Source organism: Bombina bombina, chromosome 5, assembly GCF_027579735.1.
Source record: "Bombina bombina isolate aBomBom1 chromosome 5, aBomBom1.pri, whole genome shotgun sequence".
Classification (NCBI taxonomy): domain Eukaryota; kingdom Metazoa; phylum Chordata; class Amphibia; order Anura; family Bombinatoridae; genus Bombina; species Bombina bombina.
The window spans coordinates 561,366,249-561,393,095 of NC_069503.1; the positions used below are offsets into that span (position 1 = coordinate 561,366,249).

At 39.4% G+C, this 26,847-nt stretch overlaps 1 protein-coding gene across 1 annotated transcript in view; it reads right to left on the reverse strand.

Annotated features, from left to right (window-relative positions):
• LOC128661553 (CLIP-associating protein 2-like) overlaps positions 1–26,847 on the reverse strand; it is an 898,219-nt gene that overhangs the window by 794,286 nt on the left and 77,086 nt on the right. The window contains exon 3 of the mRNA XM_053715796.1: positions 19,448–19,527. Within this exon, the coding sequence (XP_053571771.1) occupies positions 19,448–19,527 (80 nt within the window). The remainder of the gene's footprint in view (positions 1–19,447; positions 19,528–26,847) is intronic.

Sequence of the window (26,847 nt, forward strand, 5' to 3'; positions counted from 1 at the left end):
TTATGCCCGTTTGGGTCCCCACTAAATAAAGATATTAAAAAAAAAAAAAAAATATTACAACAATTTTAAGCTAATTACACCTAAACTAAGCCCCCTAATAAAATAACAAAGCCCCCCAAAATAAAAAAATTCCCTACCCTATTCTACATTAAAAAAGTTCAAAGCTCTTTTACCTTACCAGCCCTTAAAAGGGACTTTTGTGGGGCATGCCCCAAAGAAAACTGCTCTTTTGCCTGTAAAAGAAAAATACAACCCCCCCAACATTAAAACCCACCACCCACAAACCCCTAATCTAACCCAAACCCCCCTTAAAATAACCTAACACTAATCCCCTGAAGATCATCCTACCTTGAGTCTTCACTCAGCCGAGCCACCGATGGAACTGAAGAGGAGATCCGGAGCGGCAGAAGTGATCCTCCAAGGGGCGCTGAAGAATTCTTCCATCCGATGAAGTGATCCTCCAGGCTCCATGTAAAAGAAGCAACTGTTCATAAAATGAAAGCACATAGGACACATAGAGAGAGCAGTTGTAATGCTTCAAAATTGCAATCTTCTTAAAACTGAGACAAAGTTGCCAAATGCACAACGTAGCTCTTCGTGTAACAACACGCTCCAATCATCAAAGCACAGGGCAAACAGAATTGATACTTGCTGCTTTAAACTCCGAATGAATGAGTCCCCTGTAAATAAACGTCCACAGTTGCCGATTCACAGGAAGCTGGACTGCACAGTTACATCTGATACCTCGTCACAGATCCTCCCAACCAGCTTCAGACTTAAACCGTTGTTTTAATCAACATGTGGGTCAGGGTTACTCCGGGAAAGCAAGTATTCCAAGAACAGTGAACACCGGTTACAGAGCACCAGACATGGCTTGTTTCACCCCTCCCCTTTCCTGGGCTGGCACTGGGGCTTCATCAGATGCTTTCTTTCTGTTGATATGGGTCTTTAACACAATTAACTCCTCCTTCAATCTTAGATTTCCCTTTTATCCTTAAAAAGGCACCGGTATCCAATGTGACATTTGTGCAATGTAACATGAATAAACAGGTGTTGTATTTCCCAACATTAAGGAATTAAATCGTGGACTCTCCCTGCCTTATGGAAAGAAAAGGAGGTCCTTATAAAACTGAAAGAACAAATTTGAAATTCAAAGGCAGAGAGATAGGCCTCACGACTGGCCTAATTCTTACCAACACCTTGATAAAGATCTGAATTCTTCTTCTTATGAAAGAGAACATATAAAGTAGAAATCTGGGCTTTTAAGGAACTAGCAGAAAACCCTTTGTTAAGACCAACTTGTAGACACTGAAGGATTATAAGAATTCTAAAAGAATGCCAGGAAAAACCTCTGGAAGTATACCAATTGAAATACATGTTCCAGAACTTGTGATAGATCTTTTGGGTCACAGGTTTCCTGGCTTGTAACAGAGTATGTAAGGGTTAAGGGTATGTGTGGAACTAAGAATGCAGGAACAGATACAAATGAAAGTCTTTTTTGAAAGCTTTACTGAAAATAAAAGAACAGTAGGTAGAGCACATTGAAGATCACAAAATGCAAGCCACTAAATTTTTTAACAGAAGCAACAGTCCATTAGATACTGGTGTTTGGTTACAGCAGTAAAAGGTGAGGTAAAACAGATTTCTTATTAGGTACAGCAGGCACAGCTGATCTGAAGAAGGCTGTCATGTGGTATGGTACACACAAGTTTCTCAGCAGGCACCGGATGCCCAGCGGGTTCTGTCATGGAAAACCAGGTATGTACAGCAGACACAGGAACAGGATGAGCAAACATCAGTATCAGGTTATTCTGCTTGACTTTCAGGATCCAGGTGAGCATAAGTGGAAGCAAGGTAAGTAAGCTTGGTCTCTGGAGCAAGGTGAGCATACACAGGTATCAAGGTAAGTATGCTTGGTCTCAGGAGCAAGGTGAGCATACACAGGTATCAAGGCAAGTATGCTTGGTCTCAGGAGCAATGTGAGCCCATACATACGTATCAAGGTGAGTATGCTAGACTCAGGAGCAAGGTGAGCATAAACACGAGTAAGGTAAGTGAGCAATGAGGCTGAGTGAGCTTTTATGGGAACTCCCACACCTAAGTCCTCCAGGTGGGAGTTCCTATAATCAGGGGATGGCCCTTTTAATCTATGCAGCGCAAAGCCGCACACACCTAAAGAGCTGCAGCGCTGTTAAACAGATGTATCTCGGCCTCCTTCTACGTGGGACACCGAGGAGAACGGCACCCCCGGCGTTCACCGAGACCGGGTCCTCCCGACCCGGTGCAGGTAAGAAGCCTGACAGAGTATCAATTACAGAGTTTTAAAATAATCTGTGCTTCAGGATTAGGCTTCAACCTCCATACCATCAAACTTAGAGATTTTAGATATTGGTGGAAGAGGGCTTTGTGACAAGAGATCATACCTATGAGACAAAAGCCATGGTGAAGAAGAGGACATCTAAATCAGATCAACATACAATGCTCTGTGGGGCAAGCTGGAGCTATCAGGATTACTTATGTAGACTCCTTTTTTATTTGAGCAATGACTCTTGGCAGTAGAACAAATGGAGGGAACAGATAGGCAGGATGAAAATTCCATGGACACACTAATGCGTCTATCATGGAAGCCCTTGGATCTATGGATCTTGCACAATACATTGGAAGTTTGTGATTTAAATGAGAAGCTACCTTTAGTACACCCCATTTGGCAACAAACTGATCAAAGACCTCTTGATGGAGAGACCAGTATCCTGGATGGATAACTGATGGCTGAGATAATCTGCTTCCCAGTTCTTCACTCCTGGAATGTGCACTGCTGAAAAAGAACATTGATTCTCCTCTGCCCAGGACAGAATCTGGGAAACTTCAGCATCACCAGGTGACTTTGTGATCCCTCTTGATGATTTAAGTAGGCCACCACCGTGACATTGACAGGCACTGAGACAATTACCCCATATCCTGTAATACCTGAATATATTGGATGAAGGCAACCGTCTTTAAAACATTTCTGGGGAAATGGGACAGATAGAATCCTAATCTCCATAACTTCCAGTAACAGTCTTAATAATTGAGTCCAGATCAGAACCAAAGAGAATCTTCCCTTGGAAGAAGGGAGAAAGTAACCAATTTTTAGATACCATGTCTGCTGGCCACATCTTTAGCCATAAAACCCTTCTAGATAGGACTTCCATGCACATATTTTTTTAACATCAATTTTGAAGATGTCCACAGCTGCATCACAAATGAAAGCATTAGCCATTATGAGAGCCTTAATGCAATTCTGAAGGTCCTCCTCCGAAGACAGCTCTGCTGGCATTTTGGATAAAGAATCACACCAAAAGGCCCCCGCACAACCACATATGAAACAGCCATTGCTAGTTTAAGCAGAAACCATGTTTGAAGAAAGAGCTTCTTCGCCTATTCTCAAGTGCACTAGTCCAACATGAAAATATGAATATTTCACATTCCAATGTTCTACACATAGCAGAATATGTTCTGTTTATTCACAAATACATATTTCTACATATATCTTATGGTATATTGGTACAATATATATCTATACCTATATAAACATGATTATATATTGGTATAGATCTATACAGAATATAATATATATATATATATATACACATACACAGTATATATATATATATACAAATACATATATATATATACATATATATACATATATATACATATATATATATATATATATACATATATATATACATATATATATATATACATATATATATATATACACATACATATGTGTATATAGCCTGATGAAACAGCCATTGGCTGAGAAACGCGTTGCCTGTTATTTTTACAATTTTATTAAAGTCACTTTTTAATATTTTGAACACTTGCTGCATCTTTCTTTGGGATATATATCTTTTATCCTTTTCCTGAGGATTAATTCCTTTTCTGGATCAATTGTGGGATCCTTTTGCACCTCTGGATCCATTTGGATGTCTGGCTACAAGTCTGTTGGGTGACTGAATTGACCCCTTCATGCCTCTATAGCACCACGAGAGGTGCTTTACACTTTACATCAGCTCCTGTGCAGGAAGTTGGTCTTCTGGGTGACCAAATAGATCCCAGACCGTATATCTAGCACTAACTGAGGTGCTCTACTAAACGTGAGTTTACTCATCACCTTAAGATCTATTTATTCTGGATCAAACAATATTGGGCCATGTGGCGCTTCTGTCTTTTCTGTTCATATATATACATACATATATATATATATATATATATATATATATATATATATATATATATATATATATATATATATATATATAAAACAGTAGATAGAAGAAAGCACTCACTGGACTTCAGCATTCTTAGAACCAACAAAAAAAATTTATTTGTGACGTTTCGGGACAGCAAACGTCCCTTCCTCTGACAACCAGAAGCTACAAACATACTAATAAATACCTGTAATAATTTTGAGATTCTTCCATTAGTGCTTTTCATCATTACTATCAGAGAGCATTAGTTTGTTACTTTTCCCTCCTTGACCCTGTTAATTCCTATTGGGTCTTTTTTAGGATTATTGTTGATGGGAAGTAGGATCAATTGTTTTTAATTAGGGGTCCCCCGGTTTTTGGCCCCCCCTTTTTTAATTTTTATTATAGTTTGGATTTATATATCTGTTGTTCTATTTGGTTATGTATATATTATATTCACTTTTTCACATATGGGACACATATATGATTCTCTTGGGTTTCGTGCCTTGTTCCGGGTCCTCCCTGGTGATGGTTGAGCTTAGCATATGGGGCAGGTCCCCCATGGAGATAAAGGGGCTGGGTCACTAGATTAATTTTTTTGTAATTTTTATTTTTGTGTTTATATTTGGGATCGGCTAGAGGGTCAATTAGGTTATTATTTTTCACAGTAAAATATGTGTTTGATACTTATATTAATTAGTTGGATAGTTTTTATGATATAGAAGTTGTGCGACTCGCCCTACTCCGATAATGAAATTAATTTTTACTGGCAATATGTTTTGGTTTGATATTGGCTTAGTTAGATTCTGTGCACTAACTGGTGTAGTATGCAGCCCAGGGGAGTGCTTTATGGTATTTATGATTTATAATTTAAAATGGTTGTTGATGAGATGAATTAATAGTTATAGGGTTGGTATCAATAGAATGGGTGAGTAGGTTGTGTCTTCATATAATAATATTGTCTTTGGATATGACACTGGAGATTGAGCAATAATTTTATTTTTATTTATTTCTATTTAATTATTTTTTGGAGCGTAAGTTGCTTTTTTACCTAATTGTTGGTTACAAGTGGGAGATAGCGATATAATATATAGAAAGCTGTGTGTTCTTTTGTCCCCTAACTAACGCTGTAGATTTGTCAATAAGTCTGCAGGAAGGATTGGTGGAGATTGGTTAATGTCGCCTTAGTGGTTTTATGATTAACATGAAGACTTGATGCACTCTATAGGGTGTTAGAATAGGGGATTTTTACCTGCTATGTTTAGCTGTATATAAATCTGTAAGGGGAGTGAACTTGACATGTGGCTTTGCCCTGATTGGATGACACATGAGGGTGCGTAGCGGTGTGACCTGTCATGCACAGTGAGCGACTTGTGTATTGGATTTTGGTTTGGTATTGCGGGTATGACGGCCAGGTATGAGGATGTCCCTGACTGAGCCCGAGTAGTGACAGGCGAGGTTTTGAGACATTGCAGTGTAGTTGTGGCGTCATGGTGCTACGGGGCTTGTGGTGGCGATCTACTATTGGTCTTTTTTGGTCATTCATCTGAGAGGCTGGTGCTCTGTGAGTGGGTGAATGCTGCCTCTTTTGATGTGTGTGTAGGATTGCCGATAACTAGCGACTGACATGTGGGTTAACATTTGTTGACAGTTGGATCTTACAAGGGGGCGTGTAGGAGGCGTGCAGGAGGAGTGTACATCTTTATGCCTATATTGCCTATCAACGCATAGAGGAGCCGGTTTTTGATTTATGACAGAAGAAGGGGTGTGTCTGAATTAGGCGTGCATGGCGCTCAAGGTGTTGATAGAAGCGATCGGTTGTTTGTAGCTGACATGGCAGTGGCACATTTGGTAGTGCTGGTGTGAGCACTGAATTGGGACCGTAGACTATGATGGATGGGGTACTTTTCTGTTGTTTATGTTTACAATGTTAACACCCATGTGGGCGGAGTATATTAGTGATGCGATGGAGTGTTCCATTTGCAGGCTCAGACCGCACCGGGGGTTCCTGTGAGGGGGGACATGGAACCAGGGATGTGATTACACTGACATATTTTTTTGACACGGAGAGTATAACCTATTTTTGTACACTAGTTTAGTACACAATTGATTATATATATATAAAGGGGGCAATTTATATATATTTATATATGTTTATATTTGCTAATAATATGACAATGCATCTATTAGGTGGTACAGTCCTGGATTGATTTGCACACGGTCTGCATTGATTGGTGGACTCACTGGGGGAGGGTTTTACAGGTCTTTATTAGTACAGGGAGTGCAGAATTATTAGGCAAGTTGTATTTTTGAGGATTAATTTTATTATTGAACAACAACCATGTTCTCAATGAACCCAAAAAACTCATTAATATCAAAGCTGAATAGTTTTGGAAGTAGTTTTTAGTTTGTTTTTAGTTATAGCTATTTTAGGGGGATATCTGTGTGTGCAGGTGACTATTACTGTGCATAATTATTAGGCAACTTAACAAAAAACAAATATATACCCATTTCAATTATTTATTTTTACCAGTGAAACCAATATAACATCTCAACATTCACAAATATACATTTCTGACATTCAAAAACAAAACAAAAAAAAATCAGTGACCAATATAGCCACCTTTCTTTGCAAGGACACTCAAAAGCCTGCCATCCATGGATTCTGTCAGTGTTTTGATCTGTTCACCATCAACATTGCGTGCAGCAGCAACCACAGCCTCCCAGACACTGTTCAGAGAGGTGTACTGTTTTCCCTCCTTGTAAATCTCACATTTGATGATGGACCACAGGTTCTCAATGGGGTTCAGATCAGGTGAACAAGGAGGCCATGTCATTAGATTTTCTTCTTTTATACCCTTTCTTGCCAGCCACGCTGTGGAGTACTTGGACGCGTGTGATGGAGCATTGTCCTGCATGAAAATCATGTTTTTATTGAAGGATGCAGACTTCTTCCTGTACCACTGCTTGAAGAAGGTGTCTTCCAGAAACTGGCAGTAGGACTGGGAGTTGAGCTTGACTCCATCCTCAACCCGAAAAGGCCCCACAAGCTCATCTTTGATGATACCAGCCCAAACCAGTACTCCACCTCCACCTTGCTGGCGTCTGAGTCGGACTGGAGCTCTCTGCCCTTTACCAATCCAGCCACGGGCCCATCCATCTGGCCCATCAAGACTCACTCTCATTTCATCAGTCCATAAAACCTTAGAAAAATCAGTCTTGAGATATTTCTTGGCCCAATCTTGACGTTTCAGCTTGTGTGTCTTGTTCGGTGGTGGTCGTCTTTCAGCCTTTCTTACCTTGGCCATGTCTTTGAGTATTGCACACCTTGTGCTTTTGGGCACTCCAGTGATGTTGCAGCTCTGAAATATGGCCAAACTGGTGGCAAGTGGCATCTTGGCAGCTGCACGCTTGACTTTTCTCAGTTCATGGGCAGTTATTTTGCGCCTTGGTTTTTCCACATGCTTCTTGCGACCCTGTTGACTATTTTGATTGAAACGCTTGATTGTTCGATGATCACGCTTCAGAAGCTTTGCAATTTTAAGAGTGCTGCATCCCTCTGCAAGATATCTCACTATTTTTGACTTTTCTGAGCCTGTCAAGTCCTTCTTTTGACCCATTTTGCCAATGGAAAGGAAGTTGCCTAATAATTATGCACACCTGATATAGGGTGTTGATGTCATTTGACCACACCCCTTCTCATTACAGAGATGCACATCACCTAATATGCTTAATTGGTAGTAGACTTTCGAGCCTATACAGCTTGGAGTAAGACAACATGCATAAAGAGGATGATGTGGTCAAAATACTCATTTGCCTAATAATTCTGCACTCCCTGTATGTTTGTTTGTAGCTTCTGGTTGTCAGAGGAAGGGACGTTTGCTGTCCCGAAACGTCACAAATAAAAAAAAATTGTTGGTTCTAAGAATGCTGAAGTCCAGTGAGTGCTTTCTTCTATCTACTGTTTGATTATCCCTGCAGAGCACCCTGGCGGATGTTGGAAGCTGGTGAGAGTGCACATACCTCTCCTTTAAAGATTTGTTTTTATATATATATATATATATATATATATATATATATAATTTATTTAGACATTCTTAGAACATATTCTGCTATGTGCAGAACATTGGAATGTAAAATATTTATCAATACAAGGGATAACACTTTATTAAATATGAGTATTGCATAAATAATTTTATGTTTTTATCTGCACAACAGCAAATGGCTCCAATGCACTTATGTTTAAGTCTATATATGTGTACATATGTATGTATTTGTGTTTTATATGTGTGACCTCATATCATTGATCCCTGATAACTTTTTGTGCAATATTTTTTTTAATAATTTTTATAAGATGGTTATTAAGTGTACATTGTAATGCATATTTGATGTGTTAACTTTAATTGCGCTCAATCGATGATATGTACTTTCAACTTGTAAAACGAGCGACAAACCCGATAAATAAATAAATATATATATATATATATATATATATATATATATATATATATATATATATATATATATATATATATATATATATATATATATATATATATAAGGCTGATCGGGTGTATGCACTCCCACCATCAAACAAAATCTGCCAGGGTGCTATAATGTGATTAAATGCAAATTCATAGAAATAAGCACTCACTGGTCTTCTGCCATCCATGACAAAATTCTTTATTAGTTGTGATGTTTCGGGACCAAATACTGTCCCTTCCTCTGACAAACAAGTGAACAAACCAAAACTTTTTAAAGGCCTGTGTACCCCTGCCCTAAAAAAAGCAGCCAATCATGGCTGTCCGTGTCATGACTGCCTAAGTTCTTTGCTTTATCCTTTGTATAGCTGTGTCTTTTCACACTTACATAATCTCCTCCCCATCAAGCTGTTTACATTTCCCTCCTACTCATACCAAATTGCTTGATTGTTGAATCCAGCTTCTCACCCTCAAACTTCCTTGCAACCTTTGAGACAGACGCAGCTCACCTCTCTACCAAACACAGGACCGGAACCGGCAAGCGGTGACGTCACACGCCATCGCACACGCTGCAAATCCCCAGACTCTGCAGGGGAACTACTCTGTGTCCAGACACCACTCACCCATTACTTCTATAGTAACTTTAAAAAGCGCTTCCTTCACTCCTGTACCGCAGTAAGTTACCAATATTCAACATTTACTCCAGACATGTCTCAGAACTTTTAGTTAAGATGCCTTCGTATTCAAATGCGCTAATATTTACCTAACTTCGTTATTTGTCAGTCTCAGTACCTTAAAAAGCTCAAGTGTCATTAGCTGTTTTTTGCCTTTTTCTTGTACTGTTATCTGTGCTGCCAATTATGATCAGATACTATCTGTTTAACTCTTTAACCTTGCAATTGCATGTTATTATTTAAGTGGGAACCAGTTTGTCAATACTGAGTGGGGCTATATGCTCTGTGGTCTCAGCCATTGTCTCACCTATCCTTATAATAAAAGTGAACTGTATCCATTGATTCTGAACCTTGCTGCCTCCCTTCACCTATACAGAATCATTGATACTTTCACAACACTTTTAAAGCTGCAGTTGTGGTCCTAAAATTCCCTCTCTCCTTTACAGGGGTGAGATTACCTTCCACAGGCTGACAATAACAATCAAGCCCTACTATGGACCCAGCAGCCTTATTAGCTCATGTAGAGAAATTAACACAAACTGTAGATAACCTCACTACAGGGTTAAATACACTACAGTTAGAAAATTCTGCTTTAAAGCAATACATCAATGATAAAATTGATACACTCACTACAAGTATTGGTTCTAGTGAACCCCAACCTAATCCTCCACAAACATTTAGTGGTATTCGTTCAGAATTTAGGGAATTCAAAAATTCATGTTCCTTATATTTCCAACTAAAACCCAAAACATATTTCAATGATCATTTGAAGGTTCTCACCACAATCTCTTATCTGCGTGGTGAACCACGTATATGGGCTAATTTGTTTTTTGAGACCAATGACCCATTGCTGTACTCATTTGATCAGTTTTTTAAAGCAATGGGACAGCTTTATGATGATCCCTACAAACAGCTGTCTGCTGAGACAGCAATGAGGTCTCTGAGACAACATAAAAGGCCTGTGGAGGACTACATCGCAGAGTTTAAGAAATGGTCCCCAGATACACAGTGGAATGACCTCTCATTACGCAATCAATTCCGCCTAGGCCTCTCAGATACTCTCAAGGATGAGCTAGCCAGACAACCCCTCCCAGATACTTTAGAACTCCTAATAGATGCAAGCATCACTTTAGATAGACGCATCAGAGAGAGACGCTCAGAAAGGTCACACTTAGAATCATCCACTAAACATACAGCTACTACATTACCCCCACCTAAAACACCTACAAAAATTTCTGAAATTCCTATGGAACTCGGTTTCATCAGAGGTCCATTAACTCAACAGGAGAAACTAAGAAGAAAAGCTTTAGATCTCTGTATGTATTGTGGAGGGATTGATCACACTGTAAAGGACTGCTCTCAATTACAGCGTAGGAAGGGTAAGATGAACACTACAAATATATGTCTATCTGCTAAACAAACACAGTCTAATCATTGCTCCCTTCCTATCTTATTACAGTGGGATCAGCAAAGACTCAACTCACAAGCAATCCTTGACTCTGGAGCGAGCCATAATTATATAGATCACCAATTCACTACTGTAAATAAAATTCCACTTGTTAAGAAATTGGTGCCTAGTGTACTTCGATTTATTGATGGTAATGAAATAACTTCAGGACCCATCTTATACCATACCATACCATTAAGGCTCACCACACATGACCAACACACAGAGTATCTTACTTTTGATGTTATACCCTCACCTCTATATCCCATTATACTTGGTATCACTTGGTTTAAACAACACGATCCCACTATACAATGGTCAACTTCACAAGTTCTCTTTAATTCTCCATATTGTAAAGATTTGTGTCTCCATCAGGAACAAATTTTACTAGATGTTCCATTACAAATCCCCAAGGAATACATTACATTCGCTGATGTCTTTGATAAAAAAGAATCAGAGAATCTACCACCTCATAGGGTTTATGACTGCCCTATTGATCTCCTGCCAGGTGTTGATATACCTTACGGCTATATATTTCCCCTCTCAGAACCTGAGTTACAACACCTTAAAACTTATTTGGCTGATAACTTAAAGAAAGGCTTTATACGTCCTTCCACCTCCCCAGCTGGGGCTGGTATATTTTTTGTTAAAAATAAAGATCAGTCCCTAAGACCCATTATTGATTACAGAGAACTAAACAAGCGTACAATAAAAAACCGCTATCCTTTGCCTTTAATTCCCCAACTCCTTGATAGATTACAAGATGCTACTATATACACTAAATTGGATCTCAGAGGGGCTTACAACTTAGTACGTATCAAGGAGGGTCATGAATGGCTTACAGCATTCCGTACACGTTACGGCTTATTTGAATATACTGTGATGCCATTTGGCCTCTGTAATGCCCCGGCTACTTTTCAATACTTTATAAATGACATTTTTAAGGATTTTTTGGATTTATTTATGGTGATATATTTGGATGATATACTCATATTCTCTACCTCACGTACAGAACACATCAAACATGTTACCCTAGTATTAACACGGTTGAGAGAAAATTCTCTATATGTCAAACTAGAAAAATGCTTATTTCACTCCAAAGAAATAAAATTTCTAGGTTATATTGTATCACCCCAAGGTATCCAGATGGATAATGATAAGATATCGGTAATCCAAAATTGGCCTTCCCCAAAAAGTAAAAAGGATATACAAAGGTTCATGGGTTTCGCCAATTTCTACAGGAAGTTTATTAAAAATTTCGCTGATTTGACAAGACCATTAACTAACTTGACCAAATCTGATACACACTTTCGATGGAACGATGATTTAGAACAAATTTTCAACTTTTTAAAAAAGGTTTTCACTACGGCCCCTATCCTCCAATTCCCTAATTCTAAGTTACAGTATATCCTGGAAGTGGATGCATCTAATTATGCTTTGGGAGCAATCCTCTCCCAGAGGTTGACTCCTAAGGACCCTCTACACCCTGTCACCTTCTATTCACGAATACTTAATTCAGCTGAAATCAACTACCCAATTGGGGATAAAGAACTGTTAGCAATCAAGACTTCATTAGAACAATGGAGACACCTTCTGGAAGGGACCAGTCTTCCAATCTTGATCTACACGGATCACAAAAATCTAGAATACTTACAATCTAATAGGACTCTTAGTGCACGGCAGGTCCGTTGGAACCTATTCTTGGCTAGGTTTAATTATCTTATCACCTACCGTCCTGCAAACAAGAACAAGAAGGCTGATGCCCTCTCAAGACACTTGGTGGACCAAGTTCCGCATCCAAACCTCTCACCCTTAATTCCTCTAGACAGGTTCTTAGCTTTAACTGTAGAACAAAACAATCAGTTCAAATCGGCACAACAGGCTGACTCAAATAAACCATTACAGGTCTTGGATTTACACACGGATGGGTTGTATTATCACCAACAACAAATCTATGTACCCAACAGTCTCAGACCAACAGTCTTAAAAACTTTACATGACTCCCCATCTGCTGGACATATGGGCATAAAGAAAACTCAAGAATTAGTCTCCAGATACTTTTGGTGGCCAACTTACCTCTCCGATATCGCGGATTACGTTAAGACCTGTATGATCTGCGAAACTACTAAAAAAGGGAGGACTCCCCCGTACGGAAAATTGATCCCCTTACCGACTCCTGACCGTCCTTGGAGAGACATAGCTATCGACTATATAGTCGACCTGCCTATCTCAGAAAGGAATAACACCATATTAGTAGTCGTGGACCTATTTAGTAAAATGGCACATTTTGTGCCCTACCATAAACTCCCAACTTCTTCTGAAACCATTTCCTTAATGATCCACCATGTGTTCAAGTATCACGGACTCCCGAATAGTATCACCTCAGATAGGGGTACTCAATTTACCAGCCACTTCTGGAAACAACTTTGTCACTCACTAGGTATTTCTAGACGTCTCAGTACCTCTTTCCATCCACAAACTAATGGCCAGACTGAAAGAACAAACCAGTGCATTGAACAATACTTAAGATGTTTCATCTCAGCTAAACAAGAGAACTGGACCCAACTTCTGCCATACGCAGAATTCGCCTTCAACAATTCCATTCATTCCTCTACTAACTCCACACCGTTTTTCATTAATTATGGTTTCCATCCCTCTTTTGAATGGGATTCTATGGTCGGCAACACTTGTCCTGTTGTGAATGACCTCATCAACACTATTAGTGAATCCTTTTCATTAACTGCTGAAAATATTCGCATCGCCAAGGATCGGTATAAATTTCATTTTGACAAGAAAAGGATTCCCTCGCCTAAATATGCTGTAGGTGACTACGTTTGGTTATCGACACGTAATCTACATTTACCCCTTCCTTCCAGGAAACTGTCTTCCAGCTTTATTGGACCATTCCCCATCGTAAAGATTGTGAATATGAATGCTGTCACCCTCGCTTTACCAGCAAATCTGAAATCCCATCCTACCTTTCATGTGTCTCTCCTCAAGCCTTATAGACAGCTTCGTCACCATGATCCTTCTATTCCTATACTTCCTCATCTGCAGGATGCCACCCTGGAGTATGAGGTACAAGATGTGTTGGACTCCCGACGCTTTCGAGGGCAGCTTCAGTATCTGGTTCATTGGAAGGGCTATCCTGATTCTGAGGACTCCTGGGAACCGGCTTCTAATCTATCTGCCCCCCGATTGGTGGCCAGGTTCCATGAACGTTGTCCTGATCGCCCTGGACCCGATCCCCGGAGTTGATCCTTGGGGGGGGGGGGTCCTGTCATGACTGCCTAAGTTCTTTGCTTTATCCTTTGTATAGCTGTGTCTTTTCACACTTACATAATCTCCTCCCCATCAAGCTGTTTAAATTTCCCTCCTACTCATACCAAATTGCTTGATTGTTGAATCCAGCTTCTCACCCTCAAACTTCCTTGCAACCTTTGAGACAGACGCAGCTCACCTCTCTACCAAACACAGGACCGGAACCGGCAAGCGGTGACGTCACACGCCATCGCACACGCTGCAAATCCCCAGACTCTGCAGGGGAACTACTCTGTGTCCAGACACCACTCACCCATTACTTCTATAGTAACTTTAAAAAGCGCTTCCTTCACTCCTGTACCGCAGTAAGTTACCAATATTCAACATTTACTCCAGACATGTCTCAGAACTTTTAGTTAAGATGCCTTCGTATTCAAATGCGCTAATATTTACCTAACTTCGTTATTTGTCAGTCTCAGTACCTTAAAAAGCTCAAGTGTCATTAGCTGTTTTTTGCCTTTTTCTTGTACTGTTATCTGTGCTGCCAATTATGATCAGATACTATCTGTTTAACTCTTTAACCTTGCAATTGCATGTTATTATTTAAGTGGGAACCAGTTTGTCAATACTGAGTGGGGCTATATGCTCTGTGGTCTCAGCCATTGTCTCACCTATCCTTATAATAAAAGTGAACTGTATCCATTGATTCTGAACCTTGCTGCCTCCCTTCACCTATACAGAATCATTGATACTTTCACAACACTTTTAAAGCTGCAGTTGTGGTCCTAAAATTCCCTCTCTCCTTTACAGGGGTGAGATTACCTTCCACAGGCTGACAGTCCGTGTGCAGGAAATGCTCCAAAATAGTGCTAAGAATTATTAGCAGTCAAAAAGACGTGTTAACATTATCAATGGTTAATAAACAGATGTGAAATATAAATGTGGTAGTTTCCATTCACCCCCTATGAACCAATCAGCTAGACATTCAGGCTATACATCGTTAGACTAAAATAAACACCTTGATCATCCAATCGCATGAAGTCACAACAACAACGGAATTTGCATTATAGAAAACCAGCCTATTGCAATCAACAAGGCGAGGTCCACAGTGCCCAACACTATTCCTGAATGGACAGCAGAAACCAGCATGTAATGCACAACCTGGCGCCTAACTGGTTAGTACGATCGAAAACGGACCAATCAGAACTCTATATCACTGACAAGTCTCTCAAGTAAATGACGTCCCAGGAGAGATATAGCCAGGTTGTGCATTACATGCTGGTTTCTGCTGTCCATTCAGGAGGAGTGTTGAACACTGTGGACCTCGCCTTGTTGATTGCAATAGGCTGGTTTTCTATAATGCAAATTCCGTTGCTGTTGTGACTTCATGCGATTGAACGATCGAGGTGTTTATTGGGGTGAACGGAAACTACCACATTTATTTTTCACATCTGTTTATTAACCACTGATAATGGTAACACGTCTTTTTGACTGCTAATAATTATTAGCACCATTTTGGAGCATTTCCTGCACATGGACAGCCATGATTGGCTGCTTTTTTTAGGGGAGGGGTACACAGGCCTTTAAAAGTTTTGGTTTGTTCACTTGTTGTTTGTCAGAGGAAGGGACAGTATTTGGTCCCAAACGTCAAAACTAATAAAGAATTTTGTCACGGATGGCAGAAAACCAGTGAGTGCTTAATTCTATAAATTTGTGTGTATATACAAATATATATATATATATATATATATATATATATATATATATATATATATATATATATATATATACACACACACACACACACACACACACACACACACACACACATATATACTGATGTACTGGCGTTTAGAAAGTTTGGGGTCACATTTCCTTATTTTCCTTTAAAATAAAGTTAAATTAGTTTGAATATGATTAATTTTATATGAAAGAATAAATGTGCCCTTCAAACTTTGCTTTCATCATTCGCTTTTGGCATTCTAGCTGTCAATTTTTTTAGGTAATCTGAAGAGATTTCACCCCATGCTTCCTGAAGCACCTCAACAAGTTTTGGCTTGATGGGCACTTCTTACATACCATACGGTCTTTATGCTCCAATAAAAGCTCAATAGGTCAAGATCTGGTGACTGTGCTGACCACTCCATTAAAGACAGAATACCACTGACTGCTTCCTCCCTAAATAGTTCTTGCATAGTTTGGAGCTGTGCTTTGGTGCACTGTTCTGTTGTAGGAGGAAATTGGCTCCAATCAAGCGCCATCCACAGGGTATTTGGTATGGCATGGCATTGCAAAATAGAGTGATAGCCTTCCATCTTCAAGGTTCCTTTTACCCGGTATAAATCTCCCACTTTTATCACCATCACATTGCCTCCACCATGCTTGACAGATAGTATCAAGCACTCCTCCAGCATCCTTTATTTGGTCTGCATATCACAAATGTTTTCTTTGTGATCCAAACACCTCAAACATAGATTTGTCTGTATATAACACTTTTTTTTTACCAATCAACCTCTGTCCAGTGTCTGCGTTCTTTTGCCCATTTCAATCTTTTCTTTTTATTGGCCAGTCTGAGATATGGCTTTTTCTTTGCAACTCTGCCTAGAAGGCCAGCATCCTGGAATTGCCTTTTCACTGTTAATGTTGAGACTGGTGTTTTGCAGGTACTATTTAATGAAGTTGCCAGTTAAGAGGCATCTGATTCTCAAACTAGAAAATCTAATGTATTTGTCCTCTTGCTCAGTTGTGCACCGGGTCCTCCCACTCCTCTTTCTATTCTGGTTAGAGCCAGGTTCAGTGTTCTTTGAAGGGAGTAGTACACAGTGTTGTACGAGATCTCCAGTTTCTTGAAATAGCCATCCTTTCTCAGAACAAGAATAGACTGACAAGTTTCAGGAGAAAGTTATTTGTTTCTGGCCACCTTGAGACCCACAATTGCTGATGCTCGAGATACTCAATTAAAAGGGAAGTCAACACCAGAATTGTCATTGTTTTAAAAGATTGATAATCCCTTAATTACCCATTCCCCAGTTTTGCATAACCAACACAGTTATAAATTTGCAGTTGCAATGGCATACAAGCAGCTAAGTCACACTATAAAGCTTTAAAGCAAGTTTTTACAGTTCTAACATAAGCAGATGGAAAGAAAACACATTTTCAATTTTTTTGAGTTCTTCAAGATGGCTGCTATACGATATGACGTAAACTTTCAAAACAAACAGATATAACTCTAGGTCACAATATAAGGTTATACAGCAAATTTCAAAGCTTTAACATAAGCGGTTGCAAAGAAAACATATTTTCAAAATGTTAGCGTAAACCAATATGGTTGCCACAGCTTGTGACCAATTCCATCAAAATGAACAACTGTGACTCTAGATCACAATATAAGGTTATACAGCAAGTTTCACAGTTCTAACATAAGCGGTTGCAGAAAAAAGAGATTTTCAAAATGTTCGCGTAATACAAAATGACTGCCAGATCATATGATATACAGCCTCCATATTTTGCACAATAGTCCTCACCATAGATTTTAATAAACATGGCAAAAATAAAGCATTTTTGTAAAACGTTTTTTGTTTTACAATTAGTTTAAAAATATTGTTAAGCAAACCACATGACCTATCAACTTCTCTTGAACAAATCTGAATGTTAATCATAAGATAACTCTATAAACAAAATTTCAAGTCTGTCCCATAAGCGGTTTCGAAAAATAAAATTTTTGTAGTTTTTAAAAACATTGCATACGAAACGAAATGGCCGCCAAGCTATACAATGTATGGCTTTCAAATTGCACATACTAATGCTCACTATAGATCTCTACAATTTGCAAAAGTTTCATGAAAATTTGCAAATGTTTTATTTCACAAAGGCGACTGTGCAGTGCAAATTTTAACTGCAATATTGCCTTTAGGGGTCATGACTATGTGTAATCAATGTAATATTGTTAAATATTGTAAAACTAATGCATAAAGTGCAAATTTACGAAAATTAAATGTCGATAAAAAGGTTAATGTCTCACGGCAGCCATATTTGATTATGGAAAAATCGCAGTTGGAACAAACTTGGTAGAGGACCTTGCAAGGAGCATACGTGCAAAATTGTGCTCTATTGCACTAAGCGGTTTAAGAGAAGATGTTTAAAGAGTTTCGCAAAATGCAAATGGCTGCTACATCATGTGACCAAGGCACTTCTGTTGAGAAGTGGCAAATCTAGGTCATAGCAGCACTGAGCACAGCAAGTTTCAAAGTTGTAACATAAGCAGTTCCAGAGCTTTATATTTTTAAGCGTTTCTCGAAATTTGTCGCAAAAAACAAAAAGGCTGCCTAACCATATGACCTATGAGTTCAATGTTGCATGAGATGTAGCAGAGCAATAGGCTGTACCAACATACCTGATTTCAAGAGCTTTGCACAAACAGTTAAGCAGTTATGGGCAATTGAATAAAAAAATAAAAAATAATAATCCTAAAAATAACAATAGGTTGGCCACCTAATAATACAAGTTTTACCTCTGTGATTACCTTGTTTCTAAGCATCTGCAGACTGCCCCCTTATCTCAGTACTTTAGACAGACTTGCATTTTAGCCAATCAGTGCTCACTTCTCTGTAAATTCATGTGCATGAGCTCACTGTTATCTATACGAAACACATGAACTAAGAGAACAAAGCAAAATTGGTAATAAAAGTAAATTGGAAAGTTGTTTAAAATTGCACGCCCTATTTGAATCATGAAAGGACTTGACTGTCCCTTTAATCTAATGAAGACCAGTTTAAGCGCATCATTAATCAGCACAACAGTTTTCAGCTGTGCTAACATAATTGCAAAAGGTTTTCTAATTATCAATTAGCCTTTTTAAATGATAAACTTGTATCAGCAAACATAGCGTGCCTTTGGAAAGCAGGAAAGATGTTTGCTAATAATGTGCCTATGTAGATATTCCATTAAAAATCAGCCATTTCAAGTTAAACTAGTAATTTACAACATTAACAACGATTACACTGTATTTATGATCAATTTGATGTTATTTTAATGGACAAAAAATTTGCTTTTCTTTCGAAAACAAGGACATTTCTATTTGACTCCAAACTTTTGCACTAGCGTGTGGATGTATGTATATATGTATGTATGTATGTGTATATATATATATATATATATATATATATATATATATATATATATATATATATATATATATATATATATATATACATATACATATATACATATACATACACATACATACACACACACACACACTATTTACAATATCCTTCCAAAATCCATAAACATAATAATTTTATATTAAATGTGTTTGTGTTATAAATATATAAATAATAAATATGTTACCTGTACAGAGGGAACATCTGTAAAAGCCTTTACAAAGTCGTCTTCATCAAGTGCTCCTGCACCTCCTTCCTTCATTGCACCTAGATAAAATGATAATGTATAACTTAAAAAAACAAAAATGAGAATGTAGAAAAGAATTGAAATAACTTATGTAGAATATGAATTAAAAACACAATGGATTCTTTAAAACCATATTTATGTAGGTGCCGATAAAACATTTTAGGCAGCCATTAACCTTATAAAGTTCAGTTTTAGGGGTTAATGTCACTTGACAGTTTACAGATTTTATCTTCCTAAATATTAGGATCCTCCCACTATTCATTTCTTGAACATCCTCTATAATGCCTCTAAACCATAACAAAAAATTGTTATGATAATGTATTAAAGAGTAAAATGATTTACAATAAAATATATATATTCACTTTTTTTAAAACGTAAAAGTAAATGAATATCTATACACAGTATCTTAAATGACTAATCTACTTCCTACAAGCTTTAGTCAAAAATGCTATAGTCAATTTCAAAACATAAATTATGCTTACCTGATAATTTCATTTCCACAGCCGCATTCATTACTTTTGGGAAAATAAGAACCTAGCCACCAGGAGGAGGCAAAGACACCCCAGCCAAAAGCTTAAATACTCCTCCCACTTCCCTCATCCCCCAGTCATTCTGCCGAGGAACAAGGAACAGTAGAAGAAATATCAGGATGAAAAGGTGCCAGAAGAATATAACTAAGACGCCCCACATTAAAAAAATGGGTGGGGGGCTGTAGAAAATGAAATTATCCGGTAAGCATAATATATATCTTCTTCCTAATGGGAAAGAGTCCACAGCCGCATCATTAATTTTGGGAAAACCATACCCAAGCTAGAGAGGACACTGAATGCCAAAACGGGAGGGTACAATAGGCGGCCCATTCTGAGAGCACCAAGCCGGAAACCGCTACCCAAAAAAAAAATATGTCTAATTTCTCCTCAGTCTTCATCTGTATCTGCGTAGAAGTATACTCCTGTTTCATAGTAGAGGATTGTGCTGAGATTTCCGTTGCTGTTGTGACTTCATGCGATTGAACGATCGAGGTGTTTATTGGGGTGAACGGAAACTACCACATTTATTTTTCACATCTGTTTATTAACAGAACCGAAGAACCCCAACACCAGCTCAAAAACAAGCGAAAGAATGGCCACAGCCACCCCAACAGAGCACGGGTGCCAACCCGACTCCTTAGAAACAGACAACAAGGCCGTAGACACAAAGGAATCTAACAAAAGGCCCACCATAGTCTCGACACAGAGCCAGCAAGACTCCAAATGGAACGTAACAACCCAGAGAAAAATACACTCTCTGAAAGGTTAATTCTCAGTTCCAACCTCCTGAATCCAAGAGAATCCTTAAGAAAAGGGACCACACCTCCATAAGAAGGAGAATAAGCCTCCCACCCTAAGAAAAGGGATGGGGCCAAAAAAGCAGAGCACCTGCCCACAAGACACAAAGCCACAGGCTAAAGGAGATATCAATCTACAACGCAGATGAACTTGGAAGGAAGTCCCCTAAGGAATTAGCTTGCTAACACACATCCAATGTGCAATAGCTGCAGCAGAGACACTGCAAACCCATTCACCTGCAGAGCAGTGAATCCGTAAGGTTACCACAGCAAGCTGACCAAGTGAAACCAACCATAAAGGCGTAAGTGAAGCCCAATGAGCATCAGCACTCAAACAACCTGGCCAACCGTGACCAGGTCAATTAGTCCAAGTAAAAGGACATAGCCCAAGTTCCCAGGAACTGGGGAACCCCGAACCAGCCCTAGAGCCAAAAAGTCTGACAACAACTCCACAAAGGAAAAACACTGAGCTAAGCCTCAGGAACTGGAAGCACCAGGGAGAAAACAGATCCGAGCCCCCAATTGTTTAAACAAACAATATCCGAGAACTTAACACCCCGTCTGATACAAAAACCCAGACTACAGGGAGATAATGCAATATCCAGATCAACCCATATAACGTGATAACTTGTGAGTTATTCAAAGACCCTATAGTGTCTAATAACACCAAGGGGTTATATGTTTTCCAGCGGGTAAGCATCGCTACAAGGTGAACTGATTGACCAGGCTTGTAGTAAACTTTAAAAGGGTAGTGTAAGTTGTAGGCTGTCTACACAGATTGCAATCCAAATCAAATGCCAAAACTATCAAACATAGGATACAAATATTTATATAAAGCTGGCGGCTTCCCGACCCAAGGAAGAGACCACCCCTTGCCAAAGTCCAATGCTGCAAAGGAGCTAAGGCGTTAAAAAGTCGTACAATGACACTAGAGCCCATAGACTCCTGGGATGAAAGGCAAAGAATGACTGGGGGATGAGGGAAGTGGGAGGAGTATTTAAGCCTTTGCCTGGGGTGTCTTTGCCTCCTCCTGGTGGCCAGGTTCTTATTTTTCCAAAAGTAATGAATGCGGCTGTGGACTCTTTCCCATTAGGAAGAAAAGGGACAGTCTAGTCCAAAATAAACTTTCATGATACAGATAGGGTATGTAATTTTAAACAACTCTTTTACCACCAATATTGCTTTGTTATCTTGGTATTCTTAGTTGATAGCTAAACCTAGGTAGGCCCATATGCTAATTTCTTAGACCTTGAAGGCAGCCTCTAATCTGAATGCATTTTTATATTTTTTTCACCACTAGAGGGTGTAAGTTCATGTGTGCATATAGATAACATTGAGCTCACACACGTGAAGTTACCTAGGAGTCATCACTGATGCTAATTTATAAATGCATGAAATTGAAAATCTGTTAGTGTGACATAACAATCAGTTTATGACTAACATAATACATTATTGTATGTATGTATTGGGTACTAGTAAAGCGCAGCTAATCTCACCTCTCACCATCTCTTTGGGTCATACCTAATCTAGCTATTTTCATTACACAAGCCCGAGTACACAAGTCAGGATGGCCTTTATAGCTCCCCTCTTCAAGTACACTTTATGATATCATGTTGGATTTCCATACATTAGCCGCCAGCTTTATATAAATATTTGTATCCTATGTTTGATAGTTTTGGCATTTGATTTGGGTTGCAACATGTGTAGACAGCCTACAACTTACACTATCCTTTTAAAGTTTACTACAAGCCTGGTCAATCAGTTCACCTTGTAGCGATGCTTACCCTCTGGAAAACATATAACCCCTTGGTGTTATTAGACACTATAGGGTCTTTGAATTGACTAACATCACTTAACAGTTTGACCTATATCAAATGGCCTATATGAGGCCGGCTAGTTAGTCACCTATGCAAGCTGTTAATGATATAATATATACCTATATCATTGCTATATATTCTCTTAGCTCTCCTCACAGACATATGAGCCTGCTTAGGGTTCAAAAGTGACCTCTCGTGAAATATGGAGAGCATATATGATATAAAAAAAATGGAGAATTCTTATCTATATGTTCACTTCAAGTGTTCCTAAGTATACTCTTCTTTGTATTCACAGAAACAATTAGGGAGCACCGAGCAAGCTTAGGGTTAAAAATTAATAAATTTTATTTCAATTATCGTTAAAAAACGAACGGGTTACAAATAACCCTGGTAAAAACTTGAAGATGAGTTACAAGAAACTAGTGCATAGGCTGACATGTTTCGGCGTTAAGCCGTACTCTAAGCCTCGTGTAAAATATTCCACACAGAGAGGATTAAAAACAATTTCCAGTGGGTTGATTGGTCAATAGGCACACACCTCCAATTGCAAAGACCAATCAGTAACCCCTATTTACAATGTTCCCTCCTCCCCCCATAGGTGTGCTCAATGACTGGTTTAAGTGGACTAATGTTAACGATCCATATCTAACACGGGGGAAGGTGTTACAGATATTCTTGGACATCACAGACCGTAATTGGGTGCAACACACTTTACACCTGTATACTAGAGTACTTTCATTGACATACAGGTGTCATATATTTACATACACAGGTTTGAACAGATGCAAGTAGCCTGTTGGAACTACACGCAAACATTTATTACTTAGGCATTGATTTGCTAGAGCATCTAAGTATGCTTGTTTGACCGTGATAAATGTGAGATTTTATTCCCAAACATTATTTTTAAAGCTATTCAGCTAAGAGCCAGAGGCCAGGCTCTTTCAGGTCTCCAATATCAATATTTTCCCTTGCAGGCAAAATGACAGAGGGTGAAACCGAGGTTACATTAGTTCCCTTCTCTCTGCGGACAGCCCAGGAAAAGGACTCAGGAACCTGGGACTGTAATTTAGTATTCTCTACGGCTAAAAACAATTACAGTTTGATTGCACTTTTTGAGGAGATGGAGTTCCTCCTAGTCAAATATTATAAACTAGAATGGGACATCAGGACCCTACAGAAGTACCATAAGTTGGGCATCATACCTAGGGGATTAAGACTTAATAAGTTCCCCACATTTGTTGCAGAAGAGAAGACTTTTATTGAATTGTGGAATGGACAAGATTGTTCCTTGAAACTCATTCTATTAATAGTTGATTTTAAAGAAAAGGCCTGAGTCTGGGCATAACATTTGTACCTTCAAACGACTTCAATATCTTTAGAACTTTGTTGGATGTCAATGGCCTCAGGGGGATTCTATGGAGAATTCACATTTAGATTTTCAGGAACATTGTGATGTGCAGGTTTTGGAATCCCTCCAAGGTGAGACTCGTTTCAAGGGTTCTGAGAGACCAAAAACTCCCACTCTGAAGTCTAAGTCTCGTTTTCTACCCCAGTAGAGGAGCAAGCTTGGAGAAATTTCAAAAAAGGGCGGAGGAAGATCTCAGGAAATTACAATACACCACTGAGAGAGGAAAGACACAAAATCTCACCAGAGCACAAAAAAAAGCTTTAGATCGCCTTAGAAATAATGACATAGTGATAAGGGCCGCAGATAAGGGCAGAGCTGTGGTGGTAGTTGACAAGGTTGACTTTATAAAAACATAATTTATGCTTACCTGATAAATTCCTTTCTTCTGTAGTGTGATCAGTCCACGGGTCATCATTACTTCTGGGATATTACTCCTCCCCAACAGGAAGTTCAAGAGGATTCACCCAGCAGAGCTGCATATAGCTCCTCCCCTCTACGTCACTCCCAGTCATTCGACCAAGGACCAACGAGAAAGGAAAAGCCAAGGGTGAAGTGGTGACTGGAGTATAAATTAAAAAATATTTACCTGCCTTAAAAACAGGGCGGGCCGTGGACTGATCACACTACAGAAGAAAGGAATTTATCAGGTAAGCATAAATTATGTTTTCTTCTGTTAAGTGTGATCAGTCCACGGGTCATCATTACTTCTGGGATACCAATACCAAAGCAAAAGTACACGGATGACGGGAGGGATAGGCAGGCTCTTTATACAGAAGGAACCACTGCCTGAAGAACCTTTCTCCCAAAAATAGCCTCCGATGAAGCAAAAGTGTCAAATTTGTAAAATTTGGAAAAAGTATGAAGCGAAGACCAAGTTGCAGCCTTGCAAATCTGTTCAACAGAGGCCTCATTCTTGAAGGCCCAAGTGGAAGCCACAGCTCTAGTAGAATGAGCTGTAATTCTTTCAGGAGGCTGCTGTCCAGCAGTCTCATAAGCTAAACGAATTATGCTACGAAGCCAAAAAGAAAGAGAGGTAGCGGAAGCTTTTTGACCTCTCCTCTGCCCAGAGTAAATGACAAACAGAGAAGACGTTTGTCGAAATTCCTTAGTTGCCTGTAAGTAAAATTTTAGAGCACGGACTACATCCAGGTTGTGCAGTAGACGTTCCTTCTTTGAAGAAGGATTTGGGCATAAAGAAGGAACAACAATCTCTTGATTGATATTCCTGTTAGTAACTACCTTAGGTAAGAACCCAGGTTTAGTACGCAGGACTACCTTATCCGAATGAAAAATCAAATAAGGAGAATCACAATGTAAGGCTGATAATTCAGAGACTCTTCGAGCCGAGGAAATAGCCATTAAAAATAGAACTTTCCAAGATAACAACTTTATATCAATGGAATGAAGGGGCTCAAACGGAACGCCCTGTAAAACATTAAGAACAAGGTTTAAACTCCATGGTGGAGCAACAGTTTTAAACACAGGCTTAATCCTGGCCAAAGCCTGACAAAAAGCCTGGACGTCAGGAACTTCTGACAGACGTTTGTGTAACAGAATGGACAGAGCTGAGATCTGTCCCTTTAAAGAACTAGCAGATAAACCCTTTTCTAAACCTTCTTGTAGAAAAGACAATATCCTAGGAATCCTAACCTTACTCCAAGAGTAACCTTTGGATTCACACCAATATAGGTATTTACGCCATATCTTATGGTAAATCTTTCTGGTAACAGGTTTCCTAGCCTGTATTAAGGTATCAATAACTGACTCAGAAAACCCACGTCTTGATAAAATCAAGCGTTCAATTTCCAAGCAGTCAGCTTCAGAGAAGTTAGATTTTGATGTTTGAAGGGACCCTGTATCAGAAGGTCCTGTTTCAGAGGTAGAGACCAAGGTGGACAGGATGACATGTCCACCAGGTCTGCATACCAAGTCCTGCGTGGCCACGCAGGTGCTATTAGAATCACTGATGCTCTCTCTTGTTTGATTCTGGCAATCAATCGAGGAAGCAACGGGAAGGGTGGAAACACGTAAGCCATCCTGAAGTCCCAAGGTGCTGTCAGAGCATCTATCAGGACTGCTCCTGGATCCCTGGATCTGGACCCGTAACAAGGAAGCTTGGCGTTCTGTCGAGACGCCATGAGATCTATCTCTGGTTTGCCCCAACGTCGAAGTATTTGGGCAAAGACCTCCGGATGAAGTTCCCACTCCCCCGGATGAAAAGTCTGACGACTTAAGAAATCCGCCTCCCAGTTCTCCACTCCCGGGATGTGGATTGCTGACAGGTGGCAAGAGTGAGACTCTGCCCAGCGAATTATCTTTGATACTTCCATCATAGCTAGGGAGCTTCTTGTCCCTCCCTGATGGTTGATGTAAGCTACAGTCGTGATGTTGTCCGACTGAAACCTGATGAACCCCCGAGTTGTCAACTGGGGCCAAGCCAGGAGGGCATTGAGAACTGCTCTCAATTCCAGAATGTTTATTGGCAGGAGACTCTCCTCCTGACTCCATTGTCCCTGAGCCTTCAGAGAATTCCAGACGGCACCCCAACCTAGAAGGCTGGCGTCTGTTGTTACAATTGTCCAGTCTGGTCTGCTGAATGGCATCCCCCTGGACAGATGTGGCCGAGAAAGCCACCATAGAAGAGAATTTCTGGTCTCTTGATCCAGATTCAGAGAAGGGGATAAGTCTGAGTAATCCCCATTCCACTGACTTAGCATGCACAGTTGCAGTGGTCTGAGGTGTAAGCGTGCAAAGGGTACTATGTCCATTGCCGCTACCATTAAGCCGA